The sequence below is a fragment of the Paramormyrops kingsleyae genome, chromosome 3 (genome assembly GCF_048594095.1).
Source record: "Paramormyrops kingsleyae isolate MSU_618 chromosome 3, PKINGS_0.4, whole genome shotgun sequence".
Classification (NCBI taxonomy): Eukaryota; Metazoa; Chordata; class Actinopteri; order Osteoglossiformes; family Mormyridae; genus Paramormyrops; species Paramormyrops kingsleyae.
The window spans coordinates 22,321,113-22,339,866 of NC_132799.1; the positions used below are offsets into that span (position 1 = coordinate 22,321,113).

Below are 18,754 nucleotides of genomic sequence, written 5' to 3' on the forward strand. Positions count from 1 at the left end.
GTTAGGCGGGGCGGTTTGGATCTCCTGAGTGGTCAGTTTGGGGAGGGTGTTAAAAAAAGCCAACCCGCGCAACACTAATGGACGCCTCTGAGCTATGTATGATTGTGCATTAAATAACAGGTGAATACCGATGGATCCTTCAAGGGTTTAATGGGTTTATGAATATCAGTCTTTGAAAGGCATGACATCCCTCACCCATTTGAGCAGCATCTCCTACCTTTGCAGCCCTCGCAGGTAAGCGCGTTGTAGTGGTAGCCTGATGCCTTATCACCACACACCACACACAGCTCCTCCCCCTTGACTCGGCTGCCATGAGAAGCCTGCCTAGGCCGCTTGCACACTGGTGGAGCATTTTCCTCCATCGGCATGTCATAGCTGCTCTCCACCAGCCCTTTCCGCAGCTCGTACATCGTCGAGGAAGTGTACCAGTCCTCGCCATACTGGGAATAATAGTTTGGACTGGAGTAATATGGTGGTGAGGGCATGGGTGGGTCCACTGAGGAGAATTGCATGCTGGGATAGCTGGCAAATGGAAGCACCTCTTGGTCTTTCAGCAGTGCGCTGCTCTGCTCTGCCAGTAGATCTGCTGATATAGGTGGAGTTATTAATAAGACGGATATTTTAGTAACTTTTTGTGTAGGTTTGGTCTTGGATTAAATGAATCAAAACATTTTTTACAATTTATGTTTTACTATTATATTCACTTATATTTGTTTAGCAGATGCTTCTGTCCAAAGCAACATACAAGTGAGGCAGATCATACATCAAAGACATAAAGCTGTCAAGGAAACATCTTAACTGCAACTAGGCTGAGGTTCCAATGAGTGACCTGTAATAAATTAAAGTTAACATTGGAGCTGTATAAAAGCTCATCAAAATATTTATTCAAGATCTAAACTTACATTCAACAAGTGCAAAATACAAGAAATGTACAATCCATGTTACCAAGGAAGAACCTAAAAATGAAACAGTCAAAGGCAGGAAGCTGAGGAAGGCCGGTTAACTGACATGTACAACATAAATGGAATAATAATTAACCACAAGCTGTCTCTAACTCTTATCTTAGTATTTCGGTTTCAAATGAACCATCTACAATGTTAAAAGTTATATTGTAAACTTATATATATATAAAAGGTTATGACATCAGACAATCACAGATACTGATCCTGATGAACATTTCAGGAATTTCTACTCAAGTCTACTCCACCAGCTGAGGAGAACACTGGGTACCTTAAGAGAATGTCCTAATAGATTATTACTATGTTGATGGGAACCCTTCTAAATTGTAGTATACATCATAAGAAATGTTAAAGAGGCAAAGCCAAAGCAAAAGCTCTAACCGACGTACCTTCTGGAAACTTCTGCATTTCAGTACAAGACCTAAGAAACATCCACGTTATGAGGAACTGGTGATTCTCTGTCTGTTCTCTTGTTCCCACTACCTTATAGTCCTGGAACACTTTAATCCAGAGTTCCTGATTTAAGGTATTGAAAAGGATCAAAGGTCGCCAAGCTTACTAATTAACATCCGTCATTTTTACTACACTATGGCTGCTATGTATGCAGTAGGATATTCAGAATACATGAACTACATTACAAATTAGTGTTTTGAAGACTGGTATACATCCAGGTCACTTATTATACATAACTGTTTGTAATGCTATATACCCCTAATACTTGAGAATACTTACTCTTGTTTACTTATCCTCTTTCCTTAGTCAAGCTATAGGGAAAGGGAGATAAGCCCTGCAGAATGCAAATCCATATTTGCAATGCCCCTTGTGACCGGGCTGTGGTTTGGGCATGCTGCGCCCTTTCCCTTTACAGTTTCTCCTCTGAAGTTTTAATAAAGAAGCCGAATTCTCTTTTACAGCAGGCCTTGTTTTATTACAGGACTTCGGCTTACACCCTGCCCTCCTTCAATCCTCTGTTCAAACATAAATGAAACACACATGCAATCGGCATCTCAGGTACTCGGCTCCACACAAGTCCTCTCCCATCTATTTGCAAGAAAGAGGACAAAAGAAAGCATGCAAATGTGACGTACCCGGAGCCGCTGTCAAAATAAAAGCACCTACGTGCCTCCGCATGTAAAACAAAATACAAAGAAAAGTCCAAAAAGTGGATTACAAATGCTTTACAACACCTGAAATGAACATGTCTGCTATGATTTTGATGAATATTTACATAGCCTTTTACCCTCTATATACACCTCATGTTATGCATTGTTAGCATAGATCCTGTATGTGATGTGACGAATTATTAAATTGCATGATTATTTGACCAAGTACTTCCAAAGAGAGGGAAATAAAATGAGTGAATATGCAGAATATGCAGTATATCTTATAGTAAATGTAAGAAACCATAATATCTTGATCATATGAGTTATATGTGAGACAATGAGTTCCAATATTTACATTTATTTATTTTATTTGTTCCCACTCCAGCTGATCAAAAGCCTTGTATCTTATGAGAGGACAGAACTACATCTTTATTGCTCAGCCATCATGCAAAATACACAGTGACTTCAGGAAAAAATCAGTTTGCATTACAATTAAAAGTTCAGTTGGAAGGTGTTGGAGATGATCTCTACACTTACTCGGTTAACATAGTTGATTTCATTAGGGGTGCAGGGGGCGACCGCCTGGTCAGATGAAAATGTTCAAATTTGACAAATTTATTGTAAACAGATTGCACTATTTCTTTTTTTACAAATTCATTTATCTGGATTAATGACTGGTTGGCTGCTCTCACTTTGCACCTCCTGGTAGAATTATACAGTAGTTGTTGGAAACACGTAATTTCTCTCGAATGCATTATAAACCATGTGATGTTGTCATCGCTTTAAAAGTAGAGAATTTTCCTAGTTTTCATAAATGACCCCTTAGAAACTGTAAGACCTTCAAGTTTTGATCATAGAAATTGAGCTGCACTCCTAGTCAGACCTAAGTATATGTTTTCACTGTTCCTTGTTCTCTGTGTTTCAGGACAGTACACAGTGCATTGAGTTCATTCTCGATAAGCAGGATGTAAAGCTACTCTACTTTGTTATGATCGCTCAGCAGGCAGGAAGGCAGCGAAGCCGTGAAGTCGGAAATAGGGGTTTATTGAGTTCATTCTCAATAAGCAGGATGTAAAGCTACTCTACTTTGTTATGATCGCTCAGCAGGCAGGAAGGCAGCGAAGCCGTGAAGTCAGAAATAGGGGTTTATTGGCACGAACCAGGCAGATAGCGATGAACATCAATGACGGATCTGGGGAAACTAACTCAGACACGGACTAAATACACAGGACAGGCTGAACATAACAGGCAACAGGTGATTACAATCGGGAAGTGACATGAGGTAACGAGGGGGGCGTGGCACACAGGAGGATCGGATGAGCAGGTCATGACAGAACCCCCCCCCCCCCCCAAAGGCGCGCACTCCTCAGGGGAGGCGACGGACGAGACGAGACCGGGGACACGGGACCAGGAAAACAAGAGCAAAACACATCAACGAGGGACCGGGAATAGAACAGCAAAAACCAGGACAACACCTGACGCAAGACAGGGAACGCGGACAGGCACACAAGAAAGGGCGAGACAGCACAGCGAGCGGAGGAACACAAGGACCAGGAGAGAACGGAGGCACGACAGGGGGATGAGGAGCAGAGACAGGCGGGACACAGGGACGAGAAGCAAACAGAGGAGGCCAAACAGGAATGGACGGGGGACAAAGGGGAGCCCGAGGGAGCCAAGGTGGGTGACGGGCAGCGGCCAGAGGGGCCGCAGGCGACAGGGAGGCAGGAGCAGGAGGGGACCACAAATAGGGCAAGGAGACAAGCCGAGGAACAGACAAAGGAGACGAGGAGGGAGTCAGAGGGGGCACCAGCGAAGGCAAGGAGGGGGGGAAGCCACAGCAAGCAACAGTTTAAAACCCATATAAATTTGACTCACCTCCAAAGATAAAACAAAGTGCTTAATGACCCTACCACAAATTTTCAGTGGCTCATCCCAAGTGAAATGAATCCAAATGGACAACATGCCAGTAAATAGATGTCTAGCACCTTACCAAAGAAATGTGTGCTCTCAACGAGGGGGAAATCATTGTCAGGGGAGGCCTGCAGAGCCTCCACTGTGGTGCCATTGGCAGCTGTCCACTCATTCATTCAGAGGACTTGATGAGGTCCAGCAGCAGTACACGCCCAGCACTCTACATGAAAATGACACATAACAGGACCATTGTGCTCCACCTTGATAGGGACTAATGCTAAGCTAACACACTCATTATCCTGCATCAGTGACATATTTTGTGCTTTGTGATCACCAAACATAAATATGCATTATCCGTGAGTGGATGGCTTAAAAAAAAAGTATATCATATTTACCTATATGCTGTGTGTACACATTTAAGACATCAGTAAATTAAACTGTAATGTTTTGATATTTTGGCACTCTAATGTTCCAAAAGGATCCACCTTTTTCTTTATTATAACATACCTTGCTTATCAGATTTTTAGTCCAACACAGCCCAGGAGCTGTGAGAATGAGCCCAAAGTTCAGCGGTACGTCAAGTGGATAATTCACTGTAGACAGGCAGCCTGATGGCCATGCTCTGTGTCCAGGGGGGTATTCCACGAAGCAGGATTAAGGGAAAGTCTGACTTATTTCGACAATCCCCGCTGAGTTACCATGGTAATTTATAAATGGGAACAACTCTGCTCCGGACCAGGCTGTCTCGCTTAGTTAAGCGTTGTCTCAAAGAACGTCCGACATGTGGGAACAGATCTATAGGCCTACCACAAGTGTGTCTGCTAGTGATGGGAAGTTCGGCTCAATTAACTGATTCGATTCTTTCGAACTGTCCATTGTAATGAATCGATTCTAAAACCGATTCTATGATTAATTTTTTTCCGTCTTTTTTTGCGCCTGATAATATGACTAAACGAATTGTGGGATTGGATAAAAAATCTGTCTCAAGGTTACTTTGTTTGACAAAGACAGCGCTGGTGTTCAACAAAAATGTTCAGCTTGACTATTCACAATAAAAAAGCAATATATAAAAAGCAGAAAGGGTGTCGATGCTGAATAATATATGTGTATATATAGTTCTTATTTTCTTTACTTAAGCCAAATTCATGTGCATGAGTATCAAGGACTACATCACAGTTAACAACAACTGCAATATTACCAATAGCATCACACATACCCATACAATGAGCATAAGTAAACTTGCATATGTTGTTGTGTAAACGTCAAAGTTAATAAATATCTTAGTTTGTTCTTTGATGAAAGACATATAATTTTAGTATACAGAAATACAATAATTTACTGTTGTGATGAATGATGAAGAGCTGCTTTTATTTTAGTCCTGTTAACAGCGTAACTGGACTCTTGGGATCGGTTCGTGAACCGTTCGTTCGATTCACCTACTGAGTGTCCGAAAACCCGTAAGTTCGATTCGTTCATTAAACAGGTTCTTTTGATTCACCGAGTGTCCGAAAACCCGTAACTTCGATTCGTTCATCGAACGGGCTCTCGGGGAGTTGCTGAGAGCGTATATCAATAGACTAATTCAGCAACCGGAGTCTTTAACCCACATTTCTGCAGAAAAAACACGTATATAAATAAATTCGAAGGCATTTGAATTTAAAAGTGTTTTATTTATCGGTTTGTTTTATTGTTTAGTATTACTTTATTGTGTTAATATAAAAATTTAGGCCTATACTTTTGATAATTTGCTTTTAAAATATTTGCAAGCATATTCTGCACGAGTATAAGTGACTGAACCACAGGTATAATAACAGCAACAACAATAATAATAATAACATTAGCACAAATCAAGGGCGTAGATTTGCTCTGGACATTGGTGGGGACCTATGACTCCACCCCCCATCCCCTGCCCCACCCACCAACCCCGCCACCCCAACTCCGTCCACGGAATGCATGTTTTTTTAATATGCTGCAAAATGCAAAATCACTTTACATTAATACTAGCAATGCTTCGATTGATATTAATCCACTCGAAATGCAATTCATTAAGTTAAATTAAGGAATAGTGTAATGTCAAAACCCCACTAGCATTAACGTTAAGTGTTGTCGTTACTTTGATGGACTTTGATGGATTCACTAGCGAACTTGAAGTGACTTACACTTTTCTTTGAAAAAAAGCTCCTTATGTCCAGCTTCTTTTTTTTTTGCTGCCGCCATCCTCACATGTGTCACCCAACACACCTTCTTGAACGGGGAAAAAAATCCACTGCATTTGGCGCTGCTTGTATCTGAACGCAGCCACAGCCTCTCACATGATAGCAGGGAAATGCACAGCCAATCAAAATGTTCATATGTGTTTTGGGGGCGGGAGGACTCAAGGAGAGAACGTGATTTATCCCTTTCTGCGTGTCTAGGTTAATGTTGACAGCACGATTGTTTTTTTTTTGTTTTTTTTTTTCGTTTTAAGTGGATTAAATTATTGGTGGGGACATTTCAATGGTCGGAGGATATTGGTGGGGACACATCCCCTCCGTCCACCCTAAATCTACGCCCCTGGCACAAATAAAATATTTATTACAGGACATATACCTTGTTTAAGTATGATTTGTTTTTACATTGTTGAATGCATTCAGTTTAGTCTTTGTAGCAATTTTGCTGGAGAAATAGGACACATTTGCACTTTTATTTTAATACAGGAAAAGATATGTGCGAGTAATTGGACCCTTGATATGACATGAAAAGACAAAGTACAGTAATAATACTGTAAGCAGTCACATACAATAAGCACAAATAAACATGTACAAACAGTTGTATAAACGCCAAATGCAATAAGGGTGTTATTTTAATATGATTTTATATATACACTCACCTAAAGGATTATTAGGAACACCTGTTCAATTTCTCATTAATGCAATTATCTAATCAACCAATCACATGGCAGTTGCTTCAATGCATTTAGGGGTGTGGTCCTGGTCAAGACAATCTCCTGAACTCCAAACTGAATGTCAGAATGGGAAAGAAAGATGATTCAAGCAATTTTGAGCGTGGCATGATTGTTGGTGCCAGACGGGCCGGTCTGAGTATTTCACAATCTGCTCAGTTACTGGGATTTTCATGCACAACCATTTCTAGGGTTTACAAAGAATGGTGTGCAAAGGGAAAAACATCCAGTATGCGGCAGTCCTGTGGGCGAAAATGCCTTGTTGATGCTAGAGGTCAGAGGAGAATGGGCCGACTGATTCAAGCTGATAGAAGAGCAACTTTGACTAAAATAACCACTCGTTACAACCGAGGTATGCAGCAAAGCATTTGTGAAGCCACAACGCGCACAACCTTGAGGCGGATGGGCTACAACAGCAGAGGACCCCACCGGGTACCACTCATCTCCACTACAAATAGGAAAAAGAAGCTACAATTTGCACGAGCTCACCAAAATTGGACAGTTGAAGACTGGAAAAATGTTGCCTGGTCTGATGAGTCTCGATTTCTGTTGAGACATTCAAATGGTAGACTCAGAATTTGGCGTAAACAGAATGAGAACATGGATCCATCATGCCTTGTTACCACTGTGCAGGCTGGTGGTGGTGGTGTAATGGTGTGGGGGGTGTTTTCTTGGCACACTTTAGGCCCCTTAGTGCCAATTGGGCATTGTTTAAATGCCACGGCCTACCTGAGCATTGTTTCTGACCATGTCCATCCCTTTATGACCACCATGTACCCATCCTCTGATGGCTACTTCCAGCAGGATAACGCGCCATGTCACAAAGCTCGAATCATTTCAAACACCGTATTAGTATGGTGTTCCTAATAATCCTTTAGGTGAGTGTATATACCATATTTTGCGCACTATAAGGCGCACTTAAAAGCCTTTAATTTTCTCAAAAATCCACGGTGCGCCTTTAAATTCGGTGCGCCTTATGTGTGCACTGAGTTCCAAAATCTGTAAAAATGTTGTTGTGCATTTTAGTAAGCGCTCCGCTTGATTGACTGTCGGACCATTTCCTGCCGACATAGGGACGTAGTAATACGTACACTACGTACGCTGGCAGCGATAAACCAATTGCAGCACATTACGTAAAGCCACATACAGAGGTACGCTTACCTCCACAACGCCTACGGCAGGTAGGTATATTGTACTAGAGACCTGCGCGGGACGGATTTTTCAGTCCTGCTCCTGCCCGCTCCCGCAAGATTCTGTCCCGCTCCCGCAAAAAATATATATTATTTTCTCCCGTTCCCGCCCGCAGTATTCCATTTTGCGGGAGTCCCGCGATTAATTCTATTCTCCCGCAACCCGCACATACATGAGGACCTTACCGCCCGCACCTGCATCCACCCATCAAATCTTGTCCCGCGCCGCACTCGGTGCGTTGGGTCCCGCGGTAGCCGCGGGAGTGCAGGTCTCTATATTGTACTACTGGTGCGCTGCGAAACAACATTTGTTTAGCTAAGGACTCTGAAAATAGCATCAGAGAAGAGACATGCTTACGACGCACAATTCAAACTACAGGCTATCAGTTACGCGGTTGTAAATGGGAATTGAGCAGCAGCGAGAGAATTCAAAATCAATGACTCTATGGTTCGGAAGTGGAGGAAGTAGGAGAATGACAAAAGACTGATAAAAAACAATGTGAGTGTATTTTTAAATACGTAGTAGGATAAGGTTTAATTAAACTCACTGTTTATTGACTGTATTTGACTCTCCCTGCCGGCCCCTGGAGGATGGGCTCCCCCTTTGAGTCTGGTCCCTTCCAAGGTTTCTTCCTTCTAGGGAGTTTTTCCTTGCCACTGTCGCCTATGGCTTACTCACTGGGGGCTTTGGGTGGGGATGCTGTAAAGCGCTTTGAGACAATGTAATGTTGTGATAATGTGCTATACAAAAATACATTTGTTTGTTGTTATTTTAGAAGCTGCATTATTATAGAATTAACCCCTCACTGTTTTGCCAGGTCCTTGGAAGTCCGTTATAACGGTATTTTACTTTAAAATAAAAACGTACGCATATTACAAAGGTAAAACATGAAATGCAATTACTGTAATTGGAAAAACCCGTTAAATCCGTTAAAATAATATGAACAGTAAGATATTTTTATATTTTGTTTAGTCACTGTCTACTTTGAAAGTTTATTACTAACTAGCAAAGACGCGATATGGTTATTTGTGCAGAACATTTCACACGCATGTGATTGAAAGTATTTTACGGAGATCAAATAATATTATACAGTAATAATGACACGTGGATTCAACCCAGGAGGTTCCCCGTTGGCTATGGGGATCGAACCAGCAACTTTCGCGTTATAAGGCGACGGCATAAACCACTGTACCACCGTACTAAGCACTTATAACATTTACATTAACTTATTCATTAAGTGACACTATGCAAGTGAGCCTTGATTAGTTAAAGCTGAACTGTGTTTGTGGAAGGACATGAGGCTAAGTTTAGAGATGGAGCTAGGTTGAGTCTGACCTTTTCGGGAAAGTCAGACTCAACCTTTAGCTACTTTCATGGAATACCCCCCTGGTCTGGAACAGATTTGTTCACTCACCTAAGTTACCATGGTAGCTCAGCGGGGATTCATTTAAGACACGTTAATGGAACAGAACGCCCACTTAAATGAGCCATACTTGTCGAAAGAAGTCAGACTTTCCCTTAATCCTGCTTCATGGAATACCCCCCTGGAAGCTGTCTTAACCAGATGAAACACGATGCATAACATAGATCATCACTGCTACATGCTAAATGTAATGAGTGACCGTGACCTCAACAGATAACAGTCCCTGTGTTGTATCTAAGCCTTTTATAACCTGATTTGTCAAGATGTATTATACCGCATGTTACTTTCCCTGATGAATTACCTTTTTATTCAAATCAAATCACCACTTTATTCAAATAACTTCCCAACTAAATAGTTTCTTACACACCACATAATCAAAATAAGCATTTTGTTTAACTGCCTACATTCACAAGCCACTACTGTATGTACTAAATGTCACACGTTTGAAAGTTAAAACCTCTTTTAAAAGCTTCTGCAATTAAGTAAGGTGCAGCCTCACCACAAGCTATTCCATCTTTTGCTGATTCAAATGTGTGAAAGCAGATGTGTGGAAATCACCATTTAAGAGTACTACACATCAGAAAATACTTGGTTTTCCATAATCCAGATAGTGCCAATCTTGCTGCAGTTCACAACATTATGATAGAAATGAAATGCAGAGATATGGGCATTTCAAAAGTTACATGCTTGTCTTTTATTACAGTAGCATCCACTGTCCTCCTTCAGAGAATATGGAGAGTCCACTTCTATATTGTATAAGGACTCATAGGTCAATTCAGTTTCGTTTGTTTGCTCTGTATCATGTAACTATTTGTTTTGCCAATATAGGAAGTCAGATTAAAGTACATCTTTTATTATTATTTATTCCATTCTCTCTATGGGGATCAATAGTGGATACCAAATACACAGAGTAACTAAAGGAAATAAAACTTGGGTCCCTTTACCTTGATTTCTCCTGGTGTGCAGGTCTAGTGAATACGGATTCCAAATTATGCTCCTTTTCTTACTGTTTTATGTGCCTATGTGTACTGAGCTACACACTCTTACATCAGCACAAAGCCTGTCTATACCTGAGCATATTTAGAAAGAGTGCAGTAGTTATTTATTAAACTGCTGTCCCTTATTGGGAGAGTTGCTGAAAACATTTGTGTTCGGGTTTCTTACTAAGAGAGAGTCGATCTTGTTGGTGAATGGGTGTCCACCTGGATTTTTTGTAAACACGGCAAAAGCAGCTCAAGCTGCTTGTGTGTATCAAATTCCAAAGAATAAAACCTGTTTAATAGATATTCAAATACCTTATATCATATATACCTTGGGTGGCATGGTGGTGCAGTGGTTAGCACTGTTACCTGAGACCTGGGTTCAAGTCTCCACCTGGGTCACGTGTGTGGAGTTTGCATGTTCTCCCCGTGTCGTCGTGGGGTTTCCTCCAGGTACTCCAGTATCCCCCCACAGTCCAAAGACATGCTGAGGCTAATTGTAGTTGCTAAATTGCCCTTAGGTGTGCATATGTGAGTGAATGGTGTGCGAGTGTGCCCTGCAATGGGCTGGCCCCCCATCCAGGGTTGTTCCCTGCCTCATGCCCATTGCTTCCGGGATGGGCTCTGGACGACCCAGTAGGATAAGTGGGTTGGACAATGGATGGATGGATCATATATAGATTGTCTGTTTTGTATTTTGTGCCCTGTATTCATTTTCTGTCTGTTTATGTCCTAGTTGTTAATTGTCAAATGTCATGGTGTCTTCAACTTTAGCAAGCTGTGTTAACACAAATTTCCACTAGCCTTGTTCATGTGGCAATAAAGATCCTGATTCTGAGACAGTGTCTGCTATATCTATGTGCAGCTTTGATAATGAAATTAGCAGAAGAACATTTTAAACTGAATTTGAGAAACCACTTCTTTACACAGCATGTAGTTAGAGTATGGAATAGTCTTCCTGCTAGTGTAGTGCCCTAAAACCCTGGGTTCCTTTAAATCAGAGCTAGATTTTAACAAATCTGAGCTAGTAGTTAAGTTCTCCCCAAACAAGCTTGATGGGCCGAATGGCCTCCTCTCGTTTGTAAATTTCTTATGTTCTTATGTGCTAATGAGCGTCCATCAAAGCGATTTAAGTGCCAACTCTCTGATGCAAACTAATATGTCTAACAGCTCTTTAATAATTGACAAAATGTTGCTCCATCCCCTGCTAGTATGAAGAGTGGCCCTTCTGAGTCAACAGAGGTATCCTGGAGTAAACAAAACCTTTGTCACTCACTGCAATGTTCATTGCTCTTTAGTTTTTGCAGTCAAGATCACAGCCATGAGTAAGGGTATTACAGAAATCTTTCTTACACAGATTTCCCAGGTTTTAGAATAACATATAACATTTAAAATTACATATAACATATTTATAGCTGGTGTCCTCATATACATACCTCCACCATCGACTTGCTCTTATCCTGGACCCGAAACACAAAATAATGCCATGTTCAGAATGAACTTTTAGGCTATATCCCATGGCAATTTGATCTTTCATTGGCTCACACAGGCCTGTGATATCACAGCAACAATGAAGTCATTGCAATGTCAGTTGTAATAAAGGTAATATTATGCTAGCATATGAAATAACATACATTATGCTGCAAAATTAGTAATAAACAATCTGCATATACACTATATTGAGAACAGTATTGGGACACACCTCTTAATTACTGAATTCTGGTGTTTCACTGAGGACCATTGCCATAGGTATATAAAATCAAGCACCTGCCCATGCAGTCAGGTTTACAAAAATTTGTGAAACAATGGGATGTTCTGAAGAGCTGAATTCAAGCATGGTACTGTCATAGGATGTCACCTTTGCAATAATTTAGTTCGTGAAATTTCTTCCCTGCTAGATATTCCATGGTCAACTATAAGTGGTATTATTGCAAAGTGGAAGTGTTTAGGGACAACAGAACCTCAAACATGAAGTGACAGACCATGTAAAGTAACAGAACGATCAGTAACTGCAGAGTTCCAAACTTCCTCTGGCATTAACCCCAGCACAAAAACTGTACAGTGGGAGCTTCATGGATTGGGCTTCCATGGCCAAGCAGCTGCATGCAAGCCTCACATCACCAAGCACAATGCCAAGCGTCAGATGGAGTGGTATGGGTTGGATCTAGCATGCCACCCCTGAACTCTTGAACAGTGGAAACGTATTCTGTGTTTTTCAGGGGTTGGGCTAGGCCCCTTAGTTCTAATGAAGGAAACTCTACATACAGCAGACATTTTGGGCAATTCTTTGCTTTGTGGGAGTAGTTTGGGGAAGGCCCTTTTCTGTTTCAGGATGTCTGTGCTCCAGTGCATAAAGCAAGGTCCATAAAGACATGGTTGGAGTTTTGTGTAGAAGAAGACTGGCCCGCACAGACCCCTAACCTCAACCCCAACAAACACCTTTGGAATGAACTAGCACAGAAACTGCAAGCCAGTCCTTCACAACCAACATCAGTGCCTAATAGAAATAGTCTTAAGAACATAAGAAATTTACAAACGAGAGGAGGCCATTCGGCCCATCAAGCTCGTTTGGGGAGAACTTAACTAATAGCTCAGAGTTGTTAAAATCTTATCTAGCTCTGATTTAAAGGAACCCAGGGTTTTAGCTTCCACTACACTAGCAGGAAGACTATTCCATACTCTAACTACACGCTGTGTAAAGAAGTGCTTCCTCAAATTTGTTTTAAAATGTTCTCCCGCTAATTTCCACTTATGGCCACGAGTTCTAGTATTTAGACTAATATTGAAATAGTCATTTGGCTGAACAGCATCCAGACCCGTTAGAATCTTATAGACCTGAATCATATCCCCCCTTAGTCTCCTTTGCTCAAGGCTAAACAGATTCAGTTCCGCTAACCTCTCCTCATAAGACATTCCTTTTCTGGATGAATGGGCAAAAATTCCCACTGGTTCAGGTCAGGTCAGGTCATGTTGGGGAGCATGCGCAGACGCAGTGTGTTGCTACACCCACCACATGACAAAACACCTCAGGATCCCAGCAGCAACCACCCAGGCAGGCACACGGTCCAATCCCGTCCCCGAAAATGGCCATCCATCTGCCACAGCCAGGTGTTACATCGGCGCCCCTTTGGCCTGGTCCAGCCACTCGGGTCCTCAGCACATGGCTGTAGTACTGTAACTGATGCTCCCTCACAATGCAGGTAATGTGTCTCATTCAAATCTCTTCTAGCAACCGCTTGTTTGACACAAAGTCAAACCAGTGGTTCCCAAAGATTTTCTGAAGAGACACAGTATCAAAGGAATCCAGTCTTCATCTCAGCTCACTGGATAGTGTCCGTGTCTCAGCCATACAGCAAGACAGGGAGCACCAGAACTCTTAAAGACCTTTGTCTTCTTGCAAAGGTATCCGGAGCGCCACACACCCCTTTCCAAGAAGTAGGAAGCAAGTAGGAGCAAGAACATACCCCTGGCGAACCCCAGAATCAACTGGGAAGAATATGGAGGTTCTCCTTCCATGCTGCACAGTAGTACTGTGTGGTATAAATGGTGTAAACAGTATACGATATAAATTTGGCCAATGGGAGAGATTTTGATTATACTGCCCCACCGCAGAAATTTCCGCTCTTCGCCCGCAAAAATGACATAATCAAGTCCCATCAGATAATTTATTATTAATATGATTTATATGATAATTATTTATGTGATTATTGCTGCACCTGGCAGCAGAGTCCTGCACAGGTCTGATTTTGACAAACCGCACCCGCCCGTACCCGTCATACTTAAACCCATATCCGAAACGTTATCTGACAGAAATAAAATAGAATTCCACACCCAATCCGACCCGCTATAAATAAATACCAACACCCGACCCGCACCCGAATGAAAATCAGTCAGATAGCCAAAATTAAAGACAAAAGTTTATTGCCACAACAAATGACCAGTGACATGTGCAACATCAGTTGAAAAGGCATAGCCAAATGTAAACGTTGCTTAAGAACAGCCTAATAATAACCAAAACAAACGGTAGTAGTCTACCTCCAAACTCAAGTGAGTTGATATTGCCAGGCCCACACATAGCCTTACCAGCTTACAATCAAATGTGCTAATAAAACTAATATTATATAAAATGTGCATTAGGTTACCCTGCACATTATCAGGTTTTATAAGCTACCTACGTGCACTGTCCATTTTCCTTTGATATAATGGGCTCGATTTCACATGTTGAAACCCATACTCCTCAGCAAATCTCTGAAAGTCTTTGCTACTGTAGCATGGCCCATTATCACTACAAACAACCTGCGGGATGCCGTGTCTCGCAAAGATGGACTTCATCTGTGTTTCCACACCCGCAGTAGATGCACTGGTAAGCAATGCAATCTCTGGATAGTTTGACAGATAGTCTATCACAAGCAAGTAGTTTTGTCCATCTAGGAAAATTAAGTCAGTCCCAACTTCCTGCCATGGTGTGTCCGGTGGGTCATTGACAATCATTGGTTCCTTCTGTTGCTTAGCACGATGCTTCAGACACATATCACAGGTTGACACCATCCTGTCAATGTCGGCGTTTATTCCAGGCCAATAGATTGCAGTTCTAGCCCTTCTTTTACATTTTTCTGCTCCAAGGTGGCCCTCATGTAGCCTTTTCAACATCTCTTGACGCAGTGACTCTGGGATGATGATCCTGTTCTGTCTCAGCAGAAGTCCTTTGACCACACTCAGCTCTGTTCTGATATTCAAGATCAAGATTCTTTATTTGTCACATGTAGTTATAGCTGGTACAACATACAGTGAAATGTGTTTCCCTGGCTGAAAAAAGTACTCTCCGACTGTGCTAGACATACCAAAAAAAAAAAGAGAGGTAAGAAATAAGTACTCAACAGAGGATAAGTATAAAATAAGAGAAAAATAATTATCAGTGTAAAAAAGACAAGGTAATAAGTACTAACAGAGGATAAGTATAAAATTATACATATTTATACAGAAGTACAGATAATGCATCAAAGGAAGTCACATCAATTTTTTGTGCAATACAGAAATTAATATAATAAAATGTACCTAATAACACATTTCTATACAATGGCCTATGGTGTTTTTAAGGTTAAAGAATATTTTTGTTCATCTGCAGAATAATAAGTTTAGTTGTATGTTTAATTTTGCTTATGTCATGACACCACCCGCAGCAAAAGAAATTCCTTATACTTTGTACGTGCCGAATAAAACGATTCAGTATTCAGAATTGGGAATGGAAAAACGTTTGTATTTTCTCTTTTTCTAATAAGATAGATTACTATACTATTACATACTATTATAGATTACATACTATCATTGAAACTGCCCAGATATGTACTTTCCTCAAAGTATTGACATATAAGCCGAATCGTGTTCAATAAATATGAATCGAAAGCTTAAATGAAGTTCTGGAGTGAGCCTCGCTAAATGAGTCCCCCTACAGGCGCAATCGCGTCATTGCATCCGGCTGCGCAGCATTTAAGGTGGACCGGAAAATCCGAATAAGGAGCCAAGTTAAACCTCATGGGGATGGACACCGTCGTGAGAAGGCGGAAACTGCGGCACGGAACGGCACACATGATTCACCCAGATTAAAATGAGTGCAGTTGATGGAGGCGCTCGTGGGATTACCTGATATATTAATAAATGCAAGTTTCCAGTCAGAGGAAGGGGATGTCTCAGGGAGTATAATTTCGGGATGGAACTCACGTTATTGTACGTTATTATTATTATTACACGTTATTATTAAACAGCCTAACGACACATCTAAGCATTATATTTAACAAACAAATGCAAATGGAATAACATTTAGAAAGATTGTGCTTTACTTGTTTTTCAGGCCGATATTTTTATTATTATTATTATTAGTAGTAGTATTATTATTATATCGACTACCTGCATGGGTAACTTTTGCATTAATGTTCCGAGTAGGCCGCTGCGAAACGGTAACAGATATTCCAAATCAATAACCAGATCCTAACGTAACTCACAGCGAGCTACATTTCATCCGTTCCAGCGCGCCTCGCGAACCCTGCGCTTTGCTTTCTCGGAGTATTCTGAGAATTCAGCAAACCAGATGACCTATTTATACAGCCATGAAGTGTTAATAATGGGTGGTTTATTTTTTTGGTGCTCATTTCACCCAACAAATAATGGCAAATATTTGTTTGCATGCGTGTTACGTTTATATTGCCTGCAAATTTTAATATGCGATATAGTCTGTACCTATATAGATCTAAGCAGTGTTTAATATATAAATCTGTATATCAGGCGTGTGGTCATTGTAATTTACTTTTTTAATTATAAGAAATAGGACACCCTAAAGTATTTTCGTGTTTCTGGCTATATTCACATGTTCCATTTGCATTTGTTTATTAAATATAATGCTTAGATGTGTCGTTAGGCTGTTTAATATCTGGCCAGCCAGAGGGTAATTTTAATCGTATTCTGGACGTAACATTGTATGGATTTTCTGATCATTTTAAGGTTCCGATGATTACCAACATCGTAATACACCTGCACAATATAAACGGCCTGTGATAGAACCGATATTTATATAACTTTAAAATAATTACAGAAATACTTAATCGGTTGCAAATATTTCAAAGGATGCTTATCGTGTCATCGCAGGTCATGTGAGAAGAAACGTGTTTGGGGGCGTATGGGTTTGGTTTTCCTGCTTCTTCAACACGCGGTGGTCAACCGAGGTCTAGCAGTATCTTTTCATCCGTCCGCCTGTACGATCACGGGGGTGTTTTAAGCAGAAGTCACCAAAGTGATGTCGCATCAAGCTCTGGCTGAGGTAGTAGTTTGTGCTGTTGGTTGGGTTGTGACATTGCCCGCTATGGAGATGACTGCGCAAGCTACTGCCTTGCCGGCGCTGGTGATCTGCTTCAGACAAAGACAAGACCTGAGAGTTCATGGTCAGCGGGCTCTTTGGTGATACAACCGCATTAAAGTTTGCGGGTTTCCCCCTCAAACTGGCTTTTTGACTTGGTTTATGGCGATGCTATTGTAGTGTTTTTAAATACGGTTTATTGTATTAAATGCTCTAAATGAAACGTCAACGTGTCTTACATCTTTTAATCGCATTATGAAATGCTTGTTTTTTAATGCATCGTTTATTTGGAGTCAGTAGCCTGCAATAGTCTGCAAAATTTTTAAATAGTTTTTCAGTCTATCTGTAGCTCTAATGTGAATTTGGCTAATGCCTTGTTCTCATGGATAAATCTTGCTAAAATTAGTTATGTTTGTATGTATTGGTGAATTTACAATGTTAACAAGTAAGGTAAACGTCTAACAATTTGAAATCCGTCCAGAGATAAACGACGTCAGTGGAGTGGGAATAAAAAGACAACCCAATTCACAGGCAATGTAGCTAAATGTCCAAACAGTACAGCATGTACTTAACAACTGTTAAGAAGAGGATTCTGGAATGTGCCTCTTCTCTGCCTGTGACATTATGATGAAAATGCTGCGCTTCACTGTTGTATTTTCATAGCTTCCACCACTGTGGACCACGTTTCGGTCTTGTGCAGTCTTGAACTCCACTCCAACTATGGATGGAATGTGGCTTGATCTTCACAGCATCATTGTTGGATGTCCAGTTGGACACAGTTTACATTTTCTACATATCATGGAAAGGTTTCTGGCCAATGTGAGTTACTCAATATTGAAATTGGATGTTGACCCCATGTATAGGGTCCTCTATGTGGAAACACCAGCTACATACTTTGGAAACATAATCTGCTAAGTATGGTGCCTGCACTGATATTTAAGTGATGTGCACCGAACATTAAATGCAGCAGCTAATCAACTGCTATTAACATTAAACATGGCTAACTTAAGTTTGAATGAATGGCTTGAAGCTTTGAAAAGTGTGGACTGTGGTTCTGCTCAGTGTGACATATGGTGGGTAGACTGGTTGTATGTTACAGATCACCTTCTTCCTAATCCTGGCTGGCCTTTATGCTGTTGGAGACAGTTATTTCATTCTTCTCTTATCTAATACACTGTAACACTGATACTGATCTGACTGGTGTTTACCCTTGACCAAGGTCATTTGTACCTTCACGTTTTAGGGTAATGCTGCTACCACTCAATCTCAGAAATGGCAAATCATTTCTGGATTTAACAAGAATGTGTATCTTGGTTGAAAAGGCTAAAAATACAAGCACAAGAATAAGGAAACTTACGTAACACTTTACTTGAAGCAGTCTACATAAGGGTGACAAGTA

At 41.0% G+C, this 18,754-nt stretch overlaps 1 protein-coding gene across 3 annotated transcripts in view; it reads right to left on the reverse strand.

Annotated features, from left to right (window-relative positions):
* The window catches only part of nr1h4 (nuclear receptor subfamily 1, group H, member 4), a 40,939-nt gene extending 39,125 nt beyond the window's left edge, over positions 1-1,814 (reverse strand). The window contains exons 1-3 of one of the 3 annotated variants that reach the window (XM_023845135.1): positions 1,692-1,814; positions 1,349-1,475; positions 218-583 (exon numbers count right to left, since the gene is read on the reverse strand). In XM_023845135.1, coding sequence (XP_023700903.1) covers positions 218-583; positions 1,349-1,391 — 409 coding nt within the window. In that variant the 5' untranslated portion in view covers positions 1,392-1,475; positions 1,692-1,814. Of the gene's footprint in view, positions 1-217; positions 587-1,348; positions 1,531-1,691 lie in introns of those variants that run through there. The other 2 variants (XM_023845132.1, XM_023845133.2) reach the window with 2 other exon arrangements.
* Between the last annotated feature and the right edge of the window lie 16,940 nt (positions 1,815-18,754).